Source organism: Cydia splendana, chromosome 3 (genome assembly GCF_910591565.1).
Source record: "Cydia splendana chromosome 3, ilCydSple1.2, whole genome shotgun sequence".
NCBI lineage: Eukaryota > Metazoa > Arthropoda > Insecta > Lepidoptera > Tortricidae > Cydia > Cydia splendana.
Genome location: NC_085962.1, coordinates 16,005,827 through 16,027,511, shown reverse-complemented (window position 1 = coordinate 16,027,511; position 21,685 = coordinate 16,005,827). Strand labels below are relative to the sequence as shown.

The following is a 21,685-nucleotide window of genomic DNA, read 5'->3' as shown; positions in this document are numbered from 1 at the left end:
GGTGGCGACGGGTACCTGTCTGTCATCATCAGCTCCATCATCAGACCCTGAGTAGTATCTTGTGTCAAACATCTTATTGCGACGAATCAAACGAGCTCAAACACGAAGTGTTTCAGTTACATGGTAGACTGGTACCCGTGGCCACAGTCCAGCTCCATCATCAGACCCTGAGTACTAACTTGTGTCAAAGATCTTGTTGCGACGAATCGAACGAAGCCAAACACGAAGTGGTTTAGTTGCATGGTTGATTGGTACCGGTGACCACCTTCCGGATCCATCATCAGACCCTCAGTACTACCTTGTGTCAAAGATCTTGTTGCGACAAATCAAACGAGCCCAAACACGAAGTGGTTCAGTTACATGGTAGACTGGTACCCGTGGCCACAGTCCAGCTCCATCATCAGACCCTGAGTACTAACTTGTGTCAAAGATCTTGTTGCGACGAATCGAACGAAGCCAAACACGAAGTGGTTTAGTTGCATGGTTGATTGGTACCGGTCACCACCTTCCAGATCCATCATCAGACCCTCAGTACTACCTTGTGTCAAAGATCTTGTTGCGACAAATCAAACGAGCCCAAACACGAAGTGGTTCAGTTACACGGTAGACTGGTACCCGTGGCCACCTTCCAGCTCCATCATCAGATCCTGAGTACTATCTTGTGTCCAAGGTCTTGTTGAGACGAATCAAACGAGCCTAAACACGAAGTGGTTTAGTTGCATGGTTGATTGGTACCGGTGACCACCTTCCGGCTCCAACATCAGACCCTGAGTACTATCTTGTGTCAAAGATCTTGTAGAAACGAATAAAACGAGCCTAAACACGAAGTGGTTTAGTGGCATGGTTGATTGGTACCGGTGACCACCTGCCGGCTCCATCATCAGACCCTGAGTATTATCTTGTGCCAAAGATCTTGTTGAGACGAATCAAACGAGCCCAAACACGAAGTGGTTTAGTTGCATGGTTGATTGGTACCGGTGACCACCTTCCGGCTCCATCATCAGACCTTGAGTACTATCTTAAGTCAAAGATCTTGTTGAGACGAATAAAACGAGCCTAAACACGAAGTGGTTTAGTTGCATTGTTGATTGGTACTGGTGACCACCTTCCGGCTCCATCATCAGACCCTGAGTACTATCTTAAGTCAAAGATCTTGTTGAGCCGAATCAAACGAGCCCAAACACGAAGTGGTTTAGTTGCATGGTTGATTGGTACCGGTGACCACCTTCCGGCTCCATCATCAGACCCTGAGTACTATCTTGTGTCAAAGATCTTGTTGAGATGAATAAAACGAGCCTAAACACGAAGTGGTTTAGTTGCATGGTTGATTGGTACCGGTGACCACCTTCCGGCTCCATCATCAGACCCTGAGTACTATCTTGAGTCAAATAAATACATATAGAATGTCAGGTCGTTTCAAATATTTTTAATCCTGTCCGGTAGTTTATTAAACTGTACCATTATAAATTATAATACTATAAAAACGGTGCTAGGATCAAAGTCTCTCGTTGCGGTTTACACGCACACAGTATAGCGTTTTACACGGCGCCCGCCGCACACAATGATAAAAAACCTCGTCGTCGCCGTTGAAAATGTGCGGAGCCGACCGACACACGTCCTACCTCTACAAGCTCTGCCGCGGCACTGAGCTGGCGCAGCGCGCGTCATCGGTAATATAGAATAGTTTTCAAAAAATTGCCAAAAAATTATAGTAGAATTTCATAAACACTAATGTATACCAACAGTATAAGCAAACGTTGCAGATTGCTTGAGTATGAAAATGACTTCGATATTAAGTAGATTTTCGTAGGAATTGACACTTGTTTCGGAGAGAAAATCGAGTTCGTTTTACTTTGATTTTCTCTTTCTCAAAGGTATGTAGGAAAAATATAGTTTGATATGCCTAAAGTACAGGGTATTAGTAATACAAAATAGCCAGGTTTAGCAGAGTAAAATTCTCAACATTTCCAAATAAGAGCTCGCCATTCAGTGCTTCACGGGGTTTTTCGGAAACGACCATCAGAAAAAAAATCATTACTAATTTAATAAGTCCTTTTTCTAATATTTACAACGATATTTATAAAGATAAGAAGACGCTTTTACTGGAACAAGTACTCATTGTTTCTAATAATGAGCGCAAAGTCCTGAATTTCGTCGACTAGTATCATCAATTTTGCATTATTTCGACTTTTCTTGTAAGAGCGCTCTTAATGTTATCCTGAACTTTAAATTACCCCTGGTTTTTTAAATATCGCAAGGCCAATAAAAAACTTACTTCTACTTAAACTTATTTGCAGATTACGTTTGGGCCATGCATGCTATCCGGTATTACTATGTAAACGTCATACTCGTATTAAAGATACGTCGGTGTGTGAATGTGGATTGGATGAGGGTAGTCTAGATCACATATTTTTTTAATGTAACAAATTAACCTCTTCTTTGTATGATTCGCTTCCTCCATTTATACCTCGCCCGACCAACATCACTTCTTTACTTCGATTAGTTTTTACAGAGTTCATTTCCATTTTATGTAATTTTATCAGTCATAATAACATTAAATTATAATCATACATATATATCCTAACAACAAAACAGGAACACAAAATAGTTTTTAATAATTCCGTATTTCTTATTTTTAACTTGCTGCTGGCATTCCTATTAATACCCGAATTACTAAAAACGCCTCAACTGACTTTGGCAAAGGCCCAAGAGGCTGCCATAACTCAAAAAAAAATCTACGTTAAAAAATCTTGTAAGATTAGCTTATTAGCATAACAGCATTGTAGGATGACGAATTTACGAAAATGTACGAAATACTAACATAACAGCACTCTACTAAGTATGGCGTATAAGGAATGATGAACCCTTGTCAGGCCAAAGGAACAAGACACTTGAGGTAAGCATAAGTAAAATTACAAACTACAGGCAGCTAGTACTTATCAAGCCTGTAGGCTTCCTGGCTAAGTTGGTGATTAAGTAAATACTGTTTAATCTTTAACTTAAAACTATGAATACTTTGCAGGTTTCTCAAAGGCGGAGGTATATTATTCCCGACTTTCGAAGCGGCATAGCGAAAACTTCCCCGAAAAGCTGCTGTGGCATGGCGCGGCGTTAACAATTTAATTCCACAGTTACGGCGTTCGCGGAGCTTAATACAAGAAAGCTTATTGAAGAGATATGGCGGGGTTCCATATTTAAGCACACCAAAGAGCAGACAAGCCAAATGAAGTTTACGACGGTGTTGCATTTTGGAATGGAGTTCAGGAATAGAGTCACGTGAGCTCTCAACGGAATATTGAAACAGAAGCGAGCACAGGCATTTTGAACACGTTGAATGAGTCTTTTTGTTTTTGCAAGAAGTCTAGGCCCAAACACTACATCCACATAGTTTAATTTTGATAGGACAAGTGATTCAACTAGTTGACAGCGGAGGTTTTCGCTTAAATATGGCCGAATTTTATATAAATCCTTAAGCTTGTAAAAACAACTCCTAATGGCCTCAGAGACATGCTTCTCATAACGTAGTCCAAAATCCATTATGAGACCTAAATTACGCGCTTCATACACCCTCTCAACCGGTGTATTCATTAACGTAACATCCGTTGATATACTGACACCAGCCAGTTGTTGCCTGCTGCCAAATACTAGGTATTTAGTTTTATTTGGATTAAGCAACAGGCAGTTTTCTGTGGCCCATGATGCTATTGAGGTGAGGTCTTGGTTTAATTTTTAACCGACTTCCAAATCTCAAAGAAGGAGGTTATCAATTCGGTTGTATGTTTTTTATTTTTTGAAGTGAAAACTTCTTTAGCGGCGCTGAGCACTTTTTGAGGTGGGGAAAAAATGATAAACTCGAGGCAACGTAACGCGTAACGCTGACGTCATGTGTAACGGACAATGTTATTCACCAAAGAACTTTAGTTAACGTATCATAATCAGGTCAATTATTTAAAACTGAACTTTTATATTAAGCAATAAAGCTCAATGTTCTAATCTTGTACGGGCTGAAATACGAGGATCTCACAATTACATTCTAACTTTATATCACTCCAATATAATTCAATAAAGTCTCATCTTGATGAAATCGCTAATAAAAGTGAACTCTAGTACTGGTGAATAAAACTCAAAATATCATGACCAAATATATTTAGATGCGAGGTCTGTAAGGTAACTTTACAATTTCTATTCGAATTTTAAACAATTAACGCTACAAATTTAAGCTCACTGGCCAGCAATTTCGGAACTAAAGTTTTTTAATAGAAAGGAGGATGGGTATAATTGTATTCTTATAGTGCTGCAGACATTTTTGATTAGTCATTGAGTTTTCACTTCTGTCGGCACTCCCGGAGTGCAACCCGTTGCTTTTTTTTTATGTTTGTTACTCCATATCTCCGTCATTACTGGACCGATTTTGAAAATTCTTTTTTTTGATTATATGTATATGCATACAGATTGGTCCCGTTTTTGTCAAAACCCAGTTCTGATGATGGGATCCATGATGAATCGAGGGAACTCCTCAAATCTTAAAGGCATACATACAGTGATTTTTGTATTTTTATCAACAAATCAAGCATATACTTTCAAAATCGTGACATTTGATGAAGTGAAACTGCTGATGATGATCAGAACAGAACTCTTCAACGACGCATGGCTCGCGTGTAGCGATTTTTCCTCTTCGTTATGTTTGTTAAGCAAGTTAGGTTTTTAAGCCATATTTATGTCAAGCTCAAGTTCTGAACATGGGATCCATGAGGAATCGAGGGAACTCCTCAAATCTTAAAGGCATACGTATAGAATTTTCTGTATTTTTATCATAAAATCAAGCATTTACATTAAAAACTGTCGCATTTGATGAAGTGGAACTGCTGATGATGATCAGAACAGAACTCTTCAACGACGCATAGCACACGTTTGGTGATTTAGAATTTCGATTTTGACTTGGACTGGGACCCGGACTCGGACTCAGACCCGGACCTTGACCCGGAAAACCACTATGATACCTAAACTAAATAAACCACTATGATTACCTACCATAAAATGTACCTAGGTATAAAGTATGATGATGCCAAACCCCTCCCACTCAAACCCCCGTACACCGCAGCGCATGCGCCGTTAAGTGGATTAGGTTAGGTTTGAACTGCGCTTTAGTAGTGCAAAATAAAGAATTTTATTATTACTAGCAAAAAGCAGCGCTTTGTAAGGGCTCGCGGAGGTTTTCTACCTTAACGTACCGAACCGGTTGCTGTCCGGTACGCCTGTCTGTTACAGCTTTTACTTTGTCCTTTAAAAACGTGTCCAGACGACAAAATCAAATTGCCAATATCATCCACACGTAATATACAATTTCATAAGTGCTTATTACATCCTACACGGCCGCCCAGTACTTTTTGTAAGGAACCCAACTGGCTTTCCTACATAATGTTGGGTCAGCGAGCCAATGTTCTTGAATTTATTTTTGCGTCCACTCCACACAATTGATCGAAAAACTATCCCGTCTGGACACCTACTGGCGGTAATCACGCTGCTCCGCACATAAACTAACACACACAGTTCCACTAGGTACAGCCAGGGTCCAGCATCAGCTCTATCTTGGGTACTGCTCTTCCAAGTTCTCATTAAGACGTGTCAGATGACCAAAACAGCGTGTGCCTATGTTGCACCAAACCTGAGTTCCACTAGGTACAGCCAGGGTTTAGCATAAGCTCTATCTTGGGTACTAATCTCCTAAGTTCTCATCAAGACGAGTTGTATGACCAAAACAGCGTGTGCCTATGTTGTATAAAACCCGAGCTCCATTAGGCACTGTCGGGGTTCAGCATCAGCTATCTTGGGTACTGAAAGTACTGATCTACCCAGTGATCATCATGACGAGTCGGATATCCAAAACAGCGTGTGTCTATGTATGTTGCATCAAACCCGAGCTCCACTAGGTACTGCCAGGATTCGGCATCGGCTCTATCTTGGGTACTACTCTCCTAAGTGCTCATCAAGATGAGTCGGATGACCAAACCATAATGTGCCTTTGTTACACCAAACCTGAGTTCCACTAGGTACTGCCAGGGTACTGGGTCATTTTGCTGAACTGCACGCCGACGTTTCGATTGGCGTGCAGTTCCCATACAAGTTGCAGTTGGGTTGTAGTCCGTCTGTATCGGCCCTAAGTCACTGAAGTTTGTATTAATTATGCTTATCTTTATTTATAATTTTAGCAGTTCCAAGCAATAGTAACAGTAAAGGCGCCATTCATTAATTACGTAAGACAATTTTTGCCGGCTTTTGACCCCCTCCCTCCCCTATGTAAGAAATAATAAGAATAGGCTGACCCCGTCCCCCTCCCACCAATATAATTTATTTTCAAAAAAATATTTTTATGAATGTTTATTTGTACCTGTACAAAGGTACTTGAGCTCGTTTAAGCTAACTCTGCACCGTGTTTGATAGCATAGAGTGTGGAAGTATTATTTTAAAGGTCATAATTTCATAGAAATTAAAAAAAAATCGCATCTTTGTGATCTTACTTAAGAACTATGAAAACCCCCTCCCACCCCCTTGTAAGAAAAAATAAGATATGTTCGACCCCCTCCTCCCCAAAATCGTCTTACGTAATAAATTAATGGCGCCGAAACTGTATCTCGAACTGAAAATACCCGATTTAAGTTTGCTTACACAACATGACTGATCATCACATCGTCAGCGTCACAAAACATACGAGTAAATTGACCTCCGCAGTAAATATACAGCAAGATTGATTGTTCTAGTAGGTATTCACAAAAACTTAATTGCTAAAATGGGAATCAAACCAAGTGAAGCGAGGTGGGTTGAATCCAAAATTGTACCCACTTTGGTATTCATCGTTGTTAATGGCGTAAGCGCCATCGACATTATTGAACTTGAAAACACCACATAGGTATCGTATTGTCTGAATACCCACAACACAAGCCTTCTTACTTAATAGTCAATTTGTATAAGAATGTCCAATATTTATTTATTTATTTATTACTAACGCCATCTGTTAGAGAAAGAAATAATTAACATTAGCACGAATGTTAATTCATCATTTTGCCAACAGATGGCGCTAGTAGTAATACAAAGTGTTATTACTTTATTTTATTTTTTTAGGTTTATAAAATGATATTTTTATGTTTGATAACACATCTAGACATGAATTTAAATTACTATGTTAAATTTAAAACCTAACAGTGCAGTAGTTTTTCCGTAAAGTGTACCACAAGAATGCATAGTTCGTCGATTAGTGATAGGGCTCGCTTCGCTCGCCCTAATTATTCTCTTTATTTGTTTCTCATCTTAAGTTAGGTTATTTTATAATATGAATATAAAAGTAAAATATAAAAACACTTACAAAACAATAAAAATTAATATAAACACATTATAAAAAACCTAACCTAGGGTGCCGCCAGCAGCGGGGCAAGGCCCAAGCTACCGGTGGTCAGGGCTGCAGAGAGAGGAACCGGCGGACTATCCGCGCCGTGTCCAAGATCACCGCCTTCTGCATCTGACCCTTGATCCAACCACCTAGCGAGAGTCTCTCAAGGTGTTGGTCGAGACTCTTCGCTATTAGACCGTTTACTGAAACGACTATCGGGACAATGATCGTCGAATCAACATCCCACATGGCCGTTGTCTCGTGAGCCAAGTCTAGGTACTTACTGGACTTGTCCTTCTCGGCCTTCACGAGATTCTCATCATGGGGGATGGTGATGTCAACGAGCACGGCCCGACGTTGCGATCGATCTATTATCACAATATCAGGCTTATTGGCTACAATAGTCCTGTCAGTGATGATAGATCGATCCCAATAGAGCGTGGCACGACCATTCTCGAGAACAGGCGCAGGTAAGTACTTGTAGTACGGTACTTCGCGGTCCACAAGGTCATATAGAAGAGCAAGTTGCTGGTGAATAATCCTGGCTACGAGATTATGTCTGTGCAAGTACTCGCCGTTAGCAAGATGAGAGCAACCGGAAATGATATGCCTGAGTGACTCTCCGGGACGGCGGCATGCCCGACAGATGTCGACCGTACCGTCCTTCAGGATATATTTCCGATAGTTGTTCGTCATCATCGTGTCCCAGTAAGGGCATTTATTTGTGTGATGACACAGATATTTGTTCCTGAGTCATGGTTGTTTTCTATGTATTTAAGTATTTATATATTATATATATCGTTGTCTGAGTACCCTCAACACAAGCCTTCTTGAGCTTACTGGCGGACTTGGTCAATCTGTGTAAAAATGTCCTATTATATTTATTTATTTATTTATTTATTTATTTTATCATCACTTCGTCCGCAATTGCACAGGCAAAACCCTCGGTTTATTATTATTATTATTATTATTTTGTCTGTCTGATTACAAATTCTCGGGACCATGGGGTCCCGGACATTTGGAAGGCGTGCGTGGGGCCGAAGCCAACACGTAGAGGCCCCCTGTAATAAGACAATTTACTCTAAATGTAATGTGACACCAACCGACGATTATCCCTGTTTGCACTATAGTAGTGCACCCAAGGACAAGCCCCGGTTAGTGTAGGACTATTGCAAGAAAAAGAAACAAAAAGAACTGGGCTATTGGGTTGAACTGCTAATGGACTGGTAACTGGGACTATGGAAGAGACTATGGCACCTGCCCTGCTCATATGTTAAAAAACATGAAAAAAAAATGGGCCAGGTGGTGACTCGCCAACTCACAATATGGGTCCCCAAAAACGGCCGCTCGCACGGAGCGACAAGGGGACAACATCACGTGAGCGGCTCAGGGCGTGGAGAGGTGTACACCGCTTTCTACCCAGTGGCTGTAAACAGCCACTGTGCCAACTCGCGTCTTAGGCAAATTTCACTTCCGCCCTGCGAGCATATAGCTCTGACACCCCACACTGGACGGCCGGTTAAGGCAAGCCAGAGGTGAGAGTCCTGCGGCCCTGCTCAGTGTTCACTCCAACCGGCCAATGAAGGCAAGCCGGAGAGAGGGGCCTGACCGACTCTCGGGGGTATGGGACCCAAGGGACGTCACTTCCCATTCAGCTCGGCACAAGTTGCCCTGGGGGTTTATTATTATTCTCCTTATTTATTTCTCCTCTTAAGTTAGGTAATTTATAATATGAATATAAAAGTAAAATATAAAAACATTTACAAAACAATATAAAATACATATAAACACATTATAAAAAACCTAACCTAGATTGCCGCCGGCAGCGGGGCTTGGCCCAAGCTGCCGGTGGTCAGGGCCGCAGAGTGAGGAACCGACGTACTATACGCGCCGTGTCCAAAATTACCGCCTTCTGCATCTGACCCTTGATCCAACCACCCAGCGAGAGTCTCTCTAGGTGTTGGTCGAGACTCTTCGCTATTAGACCGTTCACTGAAACGACTATCGGGACAATGATCGTCGAATCAACATCCCACATGGCGGTTATCTCGTGAGCCAAGTCTAGGTACTTACTGGACTTGTCCTTCTCGGCCTTCACGAGATTCTCATCATGGGGGATGGTGACGTCGGCGAGCACGGCCCGGCGCTGCAATCGGTCTATCAGCACGATGTCAGGCTTATTGGCGACAATAGTCCTGTCAGTGATGATAGATCGATCCCAATAGAGCGTGGCACGACCATTCTCGAGAACAGGCGCAGGTAAGTACTTGTAGTACGGTACTTCGCGGTCCACAAGGCCATACAGAAGAGCAAGTTGCTGGTGAATAATCCTGGCTACGAGATTATGTCTGTGCAAGTACTCGCCGTTATTATTATTATTATTAACTGCGATCCTCACAGAACCGAACAAAAGTGGGTTAGGTTAGGTTAGAACTGCGAGCCTTACAGAAACGAAATGCTACTAGAGAAGTGAGTTTGATTAGGTTCGAACTGCGATCCTCATAGAACCGAACTGCTATCAGAGAAGTGGGTTAGGTTAGGCTAGAACTACGACCCTTACAGAAACGAAATGCTACTAGAAAAGTGGGTGGTTTTACCTCCTTTTCTACATAGTGCACCATCTACCATAATCTTTCACCGGGCCCCATAGAAGTCGGTTTTTTTTTCTTAAAAATTATTCTATTATAGCACTGTCAATGTCAGCTGGCTTACATGATATATACACTTGTATGTCGTCTGCATATATGTGGTATTTGCAATGCGTGATGTGGGACCTTATATCTGCGGAGTATAATATGAACAGGAGCGGGCCCGATCACCGATCCCTGTGGAACTCCTCTTGTTAAATCAGCTTTTTCGGATAAAAGTGAAGAACAGTCCGATATAATTTTTATTTTGCCATTAACCATTTATTACGTACAAAAAGTATTGTTACAAGATGTAAAGTAAATATTTATTAGTTATTATATAAATAAAACGTTATATAATACGATGTTTCACTAAAAAACTTTTTTATTATTTGGCTGAATGGAACTATCATTGCCACGTTGGCTGCCGTTAACAGAAAAAATAAATAATTAAAAAGTAAAACCGGCGCCCGCCATTTTCACTTAAAATTTAGTTGTATCCAAATAATTAATTTAAATTGCAACTGTAAGAGTGTTTTGTGTGAAATGAGTTAATGTGATTATTTTTTGCAATGTAAATCAACTCTGAACGTAGTTTATAGTGCTGTATAATATAGAATATCATTCAAGTTCAAGGGAAAATTCGTAACTGTAAGTGTAATACTCATGTAAAGTCTGACCAGGAATATATGATCATTGTCAAGAGGGCGCTATTATTCTCATTTATATGGCAACAGTTCAATATAGTCTGAACAATGTGGATTGGCAACTCGTTATTTTGACTTACATACTTTTACTCACTCTAATCATAATCAGAATCCAAATATTCGGTGTTCAAATTTTTTTATTGATGGTTTTTACCGTATAAAATTCATGTATTTTCTTACGCGTCACACATAGGTCAAAATTACCTTACATAGGGTCTGCTACATTGTCAATGAATAAAATTGATCGTCTCCAAAGCCCATAGCAAAAAGAATAGAGTGTATAGACATAGAGAGTTATTGTCATAGTAAATTTTGTAGTCACTATAAATTTATTGCCATCTATCGACACAAGATTAAAACTAAAAATGAAAATGTATGTTATGTATATCTTTGCCCATAGTAAATATTTTTCAAACACATCTTTGTTATATTTAATAAAATTCCAGACAATAGGCCTGATGACAAATTTTGAAATCCCTTTTATTATTGTCGGTACGGTGTACTTTCGTTTGGGCCAAATACGTTTCGCCAAATTTCACTTCCCAACAAACTTATCGCAATAGTTTCATTTCCCAAAGGAACCTTTAGCAAAGTTACACTTCGCATATAAAATCATGCCAAATGATAATTTGATTTAATTATAATATAATTTATTTGGTCAAATTATCATTTGGCATGATTTTATATGCGAAGTGTAACTTTGCTAAAGGTTCCTTTGGGAAATGATAATTTGACCAAATAAATTATAATATAATTTATTTGGTCAAATTATCATTTGGCATGATTTTACTTTGTCAAATGTTATTAGGACAAAAACTTATTTAGCAAACGTTTTTTATTGGCTACTATTATATTCCAAAAAGATGTTTGGTCAAAATTGTCACTTCGCAAATTTGACAAATAGGCATCTCTTTCTCTATTTAAATTTGTAGTTTTTGTTATGTTATGTAATATAGGTACGTTAAATTCTACGTAATTTGGGTGGGTTGGGTTAGGTTTGAACTGCGATCCTCACAAAACGGAACCGCTATCAGAAAAGTGGGTTAGGTTAGGTTAGAACTGTGACCCTTACAGAAACGAAATGCTATTAGAAAAGTGGGTTAGGTTAGGTTAGAACTGCGATCCTTACAGAAACGAAATACTATGTACTAGAAAAAGGTCACGAAGTGGATTAATAATTTAATAGAATAACGAGATGTAAAAAAATTGCATGACATTTTAAACTAAAATGTGGTTTAAATATTGGTGGTTATTTACTATTTTTAGGATACTTTGGTGTTATTTGCTTTAATAGAATAGCAAGATGTAACAAATTTGGTTATCATTTTACATTAAAATGGAGTTTTAATTTTAGTGATCATTTAAGTACCTACTACATATTTTTGGCAGTAAGAATGATTTTTTTTGACGTTACTTTTTACTATATGTAATGATCAGTTAAATACCAGCCAAATTAAATTCTGCAGCCTCCTCTCTATTGGTATGTAAATTGTATGCCATGCAATATTTTGGGACATGTAAGTTATGCTTAATGATACATTTGACTAAATAATACTTGGTAAAATGTAACTTGTCCAAGTAATTATTTGCTAAACAATAACTTGCCAAAAAAGACTATTGCTAAGTGAAAGTTTGCGATAAGTTGTTTTGCCAAACATTTTTTTGGGAAATGATAATTTGGGAAACATAGTTTGGGATGTGATACTTTGGGAAACGTTTTTGGCCCATTCGTTAGTAAACCGTCGGTACACTTGTATTGGTTCCGAAAAACACAATATTTCAGCTATACTCATAAGATTTAACATAAATAATTGCATTTTATTATAGCTAGTTTAAAACTCGCGAAAACGCCTCGCACGACATTTGTGACGTCACCATTTAGTTGGTGGTATGGTGGTAGACATTGTTTACATACTTACAGTTACGAATTTCCCTTGAATCCGAATGATATTGTTAATTCAGCACCATATATTACGATTAGGGATGATAAATACATTACAAAAATGTATCACAATAACTCATTTTACACAAAAACTCTCACACGGTTGCAATTTAAGATGAATTATTTAGATACATGTAAATTTTTAGTGAAAAGGTTTTACTTTTTAATTTTTCATTTTTTCTAGTTACGACAGCCAACATGGCAATGATAGTTCCATTCAGCCAAATAATTAAAAAAGTTTTTTGGTGAAATAATATTGTGTAATATCGCATTATTTAGCATTTTATTTAGATAATAACAAATAGATATCTCCTTTATATCGTGTAATAATATTTTTGGACGTTATAAATGTTTAGTGGCGAAATAACATTTTTATTGCACCTTCGAACTCTTTGGTGAGAACGTATGGATTTCGGTCAATGAGGTTGTCTATGTTGCTCTAAGAAATATGTTATGGATTGATGACGTCACTGTTTGGAACGCTTCTGATTGGCGTTTCAATAATAATGGCTGATTGGAGAATTTTGCAGTTTTATTTCATTGAATATATTAATAATCCTTCAGTTTATACTGAGATTGGGCCATTTTTTAGAATCATAATTAACATATATGTTTCTTTGAAACCATTATTTCCGTGATTCTTTGTTACTTGCAACAGGCCTATTTTAAAGTACTTGACATGTATGAATTCAAAAAACAGTTTACTTCGTATCTTATTGACAAATGCTACTATACTATTAGTGAATATATAAATGATGATAATGGCTCAGACTTGTATTAGAATTGTATTGATTATTGATATCTAGATGTATTTTTTTCTATTGACATTGTATTTAAATTTTGTATTATAATTGTAAGACAATATTTCAGTTTGTATTTAAAGTGAAATTTGTAGCAGTATTAATATTAATGTATGACTATGTTTTCAGATAGGTAGGTTTTTAGACATAAGCATGCGTTTATTTGATAACCGCACGAGACAATTTAGTACACCTGGATAGTGGGTAAAACATAGTAACCTATGTTAAACAAAATAAATGAAACTGAAACTGAAACTGTACTTAAGTATTTCCTCGCTTATGTATAACATAACACTACAATAACCAAGTCGTAATAACCAGACTATAATGACATTTTGATTTGTTTACCTGTCAGCTCTGATGTTAATCTGAAAATGTTTCGTAGCAAAATAAGTTTAGTTCTTTCCCAGCAGTTTACTATTTACATTATTTACAATGTTTCGCTCTTGATTATGTATAGATTTGGCCATTTTTTGTCATTTATTATTTAATATTCAACACTTAAGTAGGTATTATTCAAGTAAACCGCCACAATGACACTGACAACAGTGACAACCTATCATTAAAATTATTGCCAGTGTAAGAAATTAGTTCCAATGAAATTCCGCAACATGGCGCATGATCATATATTAATGGTCAGGCTTTAACCAATATTTGTTTTATTTAGATTTTTTCGCAAATGTATTAAAAAACGTCATTCAATGTACGTGTGGAAGTGTTATTATTTACTTGTCCCGTGTCTTTTATTTTCGCCTACGGCTCATAAAAGACATCTCGGGACTCGTAAATAATAACACACTTTCCACACTTGCATTGAAATGTACTATTTAAAAATTGGGTAATGTACGGAACCCATGAAACGCGAGTCCGACTCGCACTTGGCCGGTTTTTTCTGTATATTAGTCTGCTGCCCAAGGCCCTTATGTACATACATATAGATACACTTATGATTGTACGCTTACTTTCGTAAAATTCTGTAGGTACTCATCTAATCCTCATTTTATTTTGTACCATTCCAGCAAGAAGGCTCCGAGAATAACTTAGCTAACGAACTGTTACTGAGGGAGGAAAAAAATTTTAAACTCCAACAGGTTATTGAAGAACTAAAACAAACGATTAAGTCAATGTTAGTACTCCGGCAACGATCTGTAATTTAAGTATCGGAGAGTGGGCTACTCTTAATTTATGTTGTTTTTGCATTATAGGAATGAAAACTTAACACAAAAAGACCGTCAGATTATTTCACTGAATATCGAAGTCTCGCGAAAAGATTATTACGAGTGTTGTAGTAAGACTACCCACGATAACCACGATCTTACTTTAGAGGTATGTATACCTATACTTAATTACAAATTCTAAATAGCTGGGTATACCCTATAGTTCGTTTTTTTAGCATTAGAATAAAGGTAACAATCTTGACGTGTCTTTTGAAAAACAGTTATGGAAATAAGTCACTGCAAATATGTAACAATTATGAATCATATAGGTACGATTATTGAAGTGAAAACTTCTTTAGCGGCGGCGCTGTGCACTTTTTGTGATGGGGAAAAAATGCTAAACTCGTAACAGGTGTCACGTGACCGTAAGATTCGTAAGACGTAAGACGGACACGTGACCTGATCGAAAAACTGTTACAATGTCATTGAGTTTTTCTTTATTGATTTAAATGCCATCTAGTGAGTTTCCCTCTAACTGGTGCTAATATAACTCGAGTACTAACAGTGATGTGCTTAGGGGTTTCAAATAATGCGACGAAATAACGCTAGATGGCGTTAACCTCAATTATAATTAGTGTTGCAGACATTTTGCACTAGATGGCGCTGTTATTAATATTTTGACGTAAGACGTAAGACGCTTCGTAAGACGGACACGTGACCTGATCGAAAAACTGTTACAATGTCATTGTGTTTTCACTTCTGCCGGCACTCCCGGAGTGCAACCCGTTGTTTACATTCTTTTGCTTTCATAAGTAAGTAATGAAATTTGTAACAATTATGAATCATATACAATTATGATCATTTACATTCTTTTGCTTTCATAAGTAATAGTTACTGATATTTTAAAAAGCGTTTTTCAATTAAAAGACCGTCAAGATCGCGTAGTCTTTTTCTAATGCTAAAAAAACGAACTACAATATATCTCTCATAGATTCTGCCCCTCTCGCCTCCCCTTGGCGACGCCCAATCGCCCAGGGCGTGCTGTAGCTCTGTTTTTAGGGTTCCGTAGTCAACCAGGAACCCTTATATGTACATAGTTTCGCCATGTCCGACTGTCTGTCTGTCCGAGGATTTGCTCCGTGATAGTTAGTGCTACAAAGCTGAAATTTGGCATGGATATATAAATTAACCAATCCAAAAAAAGTCTTAAAATAAAATCTAAAAACAAAAAAAATAGGGTACCTCCCATACAAAATGGATTTTTTTGTGTTTTTTTTCTCTAAGTAATGGAAAGTGACACACCCCCATGCAAACAAAGAATTTTTTTTATTTGGTAAATAAGATATGAAATGAGTGCTTTCACCCGGTTAAACACTCTATATTTTTCATTGTGCATATATTATGAAGAAATTAAAATGTGTATTTTACAAAGCATGACGAAGTAAAAATGTTTATTTTTAGTATTACCTTGAGGTAACTTTTATACAACAATTGAGGTAAATTAAAATTAATACATAACATATGTAGAGTCGGTTCTGGCGTTCGCTCGGCTTCGCGCGCTTTTCGATCACGCTCTAACACGCTCCTCCTGCTTATTGTCGTACATACCAAATTTTTGACTCTGGCAGAATACCGTGAAAACTAGCTTTAACCAGTGGAGACTAGTTTTAACTGAAATCAGTTAGTGAATACTAGTTTTCACCAAGGCACTTTGTGAAAACTAACTAGTCTTGACTGAAGAATCTCCTAAATAGTTAAAACACTTTGTGAAAAGTAGTTTTAACTAGTGAAAACGCGTTTTTACCTAGGCGATACGGACAACTACCTAAGCCTCTACCATCAGTTTTGACATTGACATAACGCTCACGTCTACGTAATTTACTTTCTGTATATCTCGCTTGCACTAATATGCGAGTACGAGCGAGATGCATAGAAAGTAAATTACGTAGACGTGAGCGTATATGTCAATGTAAAAACTGATGGTAGATGTACTACTCTTAACTAGGGAAATCGCGTTTTCACTTAAAACGAGTTTTTATGGTAACAGATACACAACGAGTGACTTCCAGAGTATGAGAAATGAAAAATCTCAATGAATACATAATTTAAAGGTTATGGAGTTATCCACGCAAGTTGCGCAGCTGACGCGCGAACGCGAGTCGCTGGTGACTACGGCAATGTCGCGCGCGCTGATGCTGGAGCGACACGAGCGCTGCGCGGAACTGTTCGCATGCGTCACGCGCGCGCGCCGCGACATGGTCTCGCAGCTCGAGGGCCAACGGGAACGGCCGCACAGTGAAACCGATGTAAGCATTGTACAGGGAAAGCCTAAATGTTACAGTGACCTTCATCTATAGTTTTTCCTAACAAAACATGTTTTAGAAAAAATATGTTTATAATGAGTACAATGTCACTGGGTTGCCTGCCGATATCATTATCTCTCTCTGACTCTGTGACATCGACATAGGAAAGTCATCAAATGTTACCGATGTAATAAATAACACATAATTATAAACGAACAATTACGAACGAAGAAAATATTCCGTAATTATAAACGATTTGACCATTAATGCCAAAAAAGATTGTCAAAGATACCCAATTTGCAATTTGCCCAACCTGTAAATTTTGTACTATCCATATCTATATAGATTGGTTACAAGATTATATATCTAGGTGTTGACCTCAGTGATCCATAGGTCACAACTTAACTGTCTGATGTTATTAAGAATGAAGTACTTACATATTTACTAATTTAAAACTGTATGTAGGCTAAACTGTCGAGCTCGCTGTCGCCGGTGTGCCTGAAGGCCGCAGAGACGTGGACGGAGCTCCGGTCGGACCGCGAGCGCCTGTTGCAGCTGCAGGACATGGTGGTCTCGCAGGACCAGCAGCTGAAGCGCGAGCGCCGCGTGCGCAACCATCTCGAGCAGCGCCGCGCCATCCTCGAGCGGCTTTTCCTCAACCGCTCCAATTCCAACCAGTATATCGCGGCGGAGAACGTGGCTTCGTATCTCGGAACTTCTTCTTATTTTGCAAAAGATGCTTTTATTGGTAAATAGAAATGTAACTTTCCGCGCGTTATAAAAGTTTTATAAATATTTGACCGAAAGTCCAGAATAAACTTATGACAGCAGTATAGTTTTATTTTTTCAGCTAGAGCTTTTTAGGGTCCCGTAGCCAAATGGCAAAAAACGGAACCCTTATGGATTCGTCATGTCTGTCTGTCTGTCTGTCTGTCCGTCCGTATGTCACAGCCACTTTTTTCCGAGACTATAAGAATTATACTGTTGAAACTTGGTAAGTAGATGTATTCTGTGAACCGCGTTAAGATTTTCACACAAAAATAGAAAAAAAAAACAATAAATTTTGGGGGTTCCCCATACTTAGAACTGAAACTCAAAAATGGTTTTTTCATCAAACCCATACGTGTGGGGTATCTATGGATAGGTCATAAAAAATGATATTGAGGTTTCTAATATATTTTTTTTCTAAACTGAATATTTTGCGCGAGAGGCACTTCCAAAATGGTAAAATGTGCCTGTAACTTCTAAACTTCTAAAATAAGAGAATGATAAAACTAAAAAAAATATATGATGTACATTACCATGCAAACTTCCACCGAAAATTGGTTTGAACGAGATCTAGTAAGTAGTTTTTTTTAATACGTCATAAATCGTAAACCGCAATTTTATTATGTTACTTGCTGCTACGGAACCCTTCATGGGCGAGTCCGACTCGCACTTGGCCGCTTTTTTTAAATTTGGTTATGACAACGATAATACCAAGAACTGTTGTGTTAACTGATGTGATTACTACTGAAATGAATACTAATATATTATAAATAAGTATCATAATTACTTAAAAATTAATAGAGACAGTAATTTCCTTGAATACTTATGGTGGCTCAACGTCAAAATCGGACCGCGAGGTCGTGCTGCAACTGCTGTCGTTTTTTGATTTTAGCTATATACTTTAGTCACTATTTGGTATTAATCATGAATAGAACAAAGTGCGAAGGTGTCAGTTAATCATTATAAACGTCATACTTTTTTAAAATATGACATAACCCTTTTAACGCTTTACGTCATAAACAAAAACGCCACTCACACGCCAAGCTACGTCACGGGCATATTAACCTTACTTGAAAGTGTAAAGGTTACTTTGACAGCGTTTAAGTTTAAAAACCAGCCAAGTGCGAGTCAGCCTCGCGTTCCAAGGGTTCCGGACATTACCCAATTTTTAACAATGTATTTTTTATATGTGAAACGCGAGTGAATTGCCTTTAGAAAACCCGTAGGGGTCGGATCAAAAACTAAGTAATTAGTCCGGCTCACGCTTGACTCTAATAGGTTTTCCTGTTATCTATAGGTAAAGAACTATTTTGTATATTTTTTTCAAAATTTTAGATTCAGTAGTTTCGGAGATAGGGGGGGATATGGTAATTATTTGCTATTTTCTTAAATAACTTCTAAACAATTTATTTTAAAATTACAAAAAATATATATTTGAGATTCTCAAAATGAGCTCTTTCATTTGATATGTAACACGATATCGTTTAAAAAAACATTATTTTATAATTTTCTCATTTACCCCCCAAAAGTGGCCTCCATTTTTTAAATTTCATTTGTTTACGTAAGATGTCCGTCTTTGGGTCACGAATTTACATATGTGTACCAAATTTCAACTTAATTGGTCCAGTACTTTTGGATAAAATGGGCTGTGACAGACGGACAGACAGACAGACGCACGAGTGATCCTATAAGAGTTCCATTTTTTCCTTTTGAGGTACGGAACCCTAAAAATCACAAAATTTTTATGCTAAATGGTAGTTTAATTTTATATGGTTATATTCTACAATAACTAAATCCAAATACAAGAAAGTACTGTAAGTAATAGTAAAGTACAAAATAATTGTACTGAAAGAAAAAAAAAATATGATTTTAATTTTTTATTTGACGGGTATATTATATAACAGATGTGAAAAGGGCTCTTACTAGGGAAAGCAACACGGCTTTGCCAATGTACCTACTAGCTGGTTTGTTAGTGCACACCGTTGTATGGGGACCTTGCACTTTGAGACTATGCGCTGAAACTTGGCACAATTGATTGTTAGCTGGTCATGAGCAGATACAGACCGGGAGCCGTCGAGAGCCACCTCTCATTTAGTGGGGGGGAGGGGGGAAGTTCGACGCTGCGGCGCTTCACTTGGAGCAACATTTCTCTAAAACTATACCTATTAGGGCATGTAATATATCATTTTCGGATAAATTGAGGATGAGGAATTTATTTTTAGAACAAAAACAGTGCACTTTCTAACAAAAAAAGATTTTTTTAATAACTGTAGCTATACGACAGTATTTTTTGTTTTCAGATTCCTCCTACACTTAAAAAAAAATTGGTGATTATAAAAAAATCTAAAATACTTTTATTAGTCTTTTCTACTTTATTCTTTTTTTTTTGTTAGTAAGTGCATTGTTTTTGTTCTAGAAATAGATTTTATATATAGATATTATATATATATAGATATAAATTTATCCGAAAATGATATATTACATGCCCTAATAGGTATAGTTTTAGAGAAATGTTGCTCCAAGTGAAGCGCCGCAGCGTCGAACTTCCCCCCTCCCCCCCACTAAATGAGAGGTGGCTCTCGACGGCTCCCGGTCTGTATCTGCTCATGACCAGCTAACAATCAACTGTGCCAAGTAACAGTGCATAGTCACAAAATGCAAGGTGTCGTGCACTTACAAACCAGCTATACTGACAATTTTGCTGGTAGTAGCAGTGCTGTAGGAGAAGACAATATGTTTTGGACAACGTTTTTGAAAAGTACATTTTTTCAGCAATAGTATTTTTGTTTTTTTTTTGTATTTTAGATTTTTATTATTGTATATATATGTTAGTTTGTAAGGTATGTAGTTATTTATGGGCCTTACTAGCCTGAAAATAAATGCTTTGATTGATTGATTGAATAAAAGTCTCATGCAATGTTATTATACGATCAAAATAAACTAAATTAAACATTAAGTACTATTATGGTTCACATTACTGGGTAATTTTATCTTCTCGTGTAAAATTTATTAGAATAAACAAAATTATTGTGTGGAACTAGACGAACTAATTTTCATCGGGGCCAGTAGTATGTTCATGGCGCTGTGGGCACGCATGACTAGTTACGACGCCTTTAGGTGTTTTTGGCGTTCAAAAGGTTAATGATGAGTGATGACACTGCCACACTGATGACATTGCCACACTTCCAAAATTATCTTGGTTCAACTCTATACATATGGTTATTATGGTTGCAAATGTATTTAAGGTACTTATTAAAGACACGCTTGTTGTTCGCGGCGGGTTATTCCCACTAGTTACCACCAAGTTCTTACCAGTGGTAACTACTGGGAATTTTTTTCAAAAATAATTCCCAGTAGTTAGCACCAACTCGGTTTGGTGGTAACTACTGGGAATTTTTATTCCCAGTAGTTACCACTGGTAAAAGGTGGGATTATTTTTCCCAGTAGCTACCACCAAAATTTTGTTAGAGTTCAATACTAATAAAAACAGTATAAATACAGGTTGCGTTTTACAGTCACCTGCAATAATTTACGGGGTAAATATGTAGGTCATACTGAACAACTTTTACTATGGAACCAATATCAACAAGGCGAAAAAAAAAATTTACTCTCCCATACAAATATCAACATCAGGCCAGCCAAAATGTATGATTAAGCCATTTTTTTAAATCAATTTATGCTTTAGTAAATTATTATAAATTGATTAGTGTTTCATTTCAGTAAACTGCCTCCAAAATGATCAAAAATACTAAATCATAAATAAACTGTTTAAATACCTAATAAAATCACTTGAAAAATAATCTAAATGGATGATTAAATAAATAATTTATCCTTACATTCACATTTTAGTTTTTGCACTTGTACCGGTTAAACTAATTTAATATTTTGATCACTTTTAAGGCAGTTTACTGAAACACTAATCTACTTATAATTATTTATTAAAGCACTCTATATTTATACTATACTATTTATTGTTTTTATTAGTATTGTAATTTAA

General features: G+C 37.5%; 2 protein-coding genes and 1 long non-coding RNA gene across 3 annotated transcripts in view; 2 read left to right on the top strand and 1 right to left on the bottom strand.

Moving 5' to 3' along the window:
* Positions 1–16,679, top strand: part of LOC134806676 (golgin subfamily A member 4-like) — a 28,665-nt gene extending 11,986 nt beyond the window's left edge. Inside the window, exons 7-9 of the mRNA XM_063780003.1 lie at positions 14,480–14,586; positions 14,666–14,786; positions 16,665–16,679. Of these exons, the coding sequence (XP_063636073.1) occupies positions 14,480–14,586; positions 14,666–14,786; positions 16,665–16,679 (243 nt within the window). The remainder of the gene's footprint in view (positions 1–14,479; positions 14,587–14,665; positions 14,787–16,664) is intronic.
* Positions 1–18,345, bottom strand: part of LOC134789402 (uncharacterized) — a 368,254-nt gene extending 349,909 nt beyond the window's left edge. The window contains exon 1 of the long non-coding RNA XR_010144048.1: positions 17,976–18,345. This is a non-coding gene — a long non-coding RNA (uncharacterized LOC134789402). The remainder of the gene's footprint in view (positions 1–17,975) is intronic.
* On the top strand, positions 16,725–17,685 carry LOC134806897 (uncharacterized). Its single transcript, XM_063780319.1, has 2 exons — positions 16,725–16,923; positions 17,386–17,685. The coding sequence occupies exons 1-2, from the start codon at positions 16,732–16,734 to the stop codon at positions 17,674–17,676; spliced, it is 483 nt and encodes a 160-aa protein (XP_063636389.1). The 5' UTR covers positions 16,725–16,731; the 3' UTR covers positions 17,677–17,685.
* Positions 18,346–21,685: the final 3,340 nt, after the last annotated feature.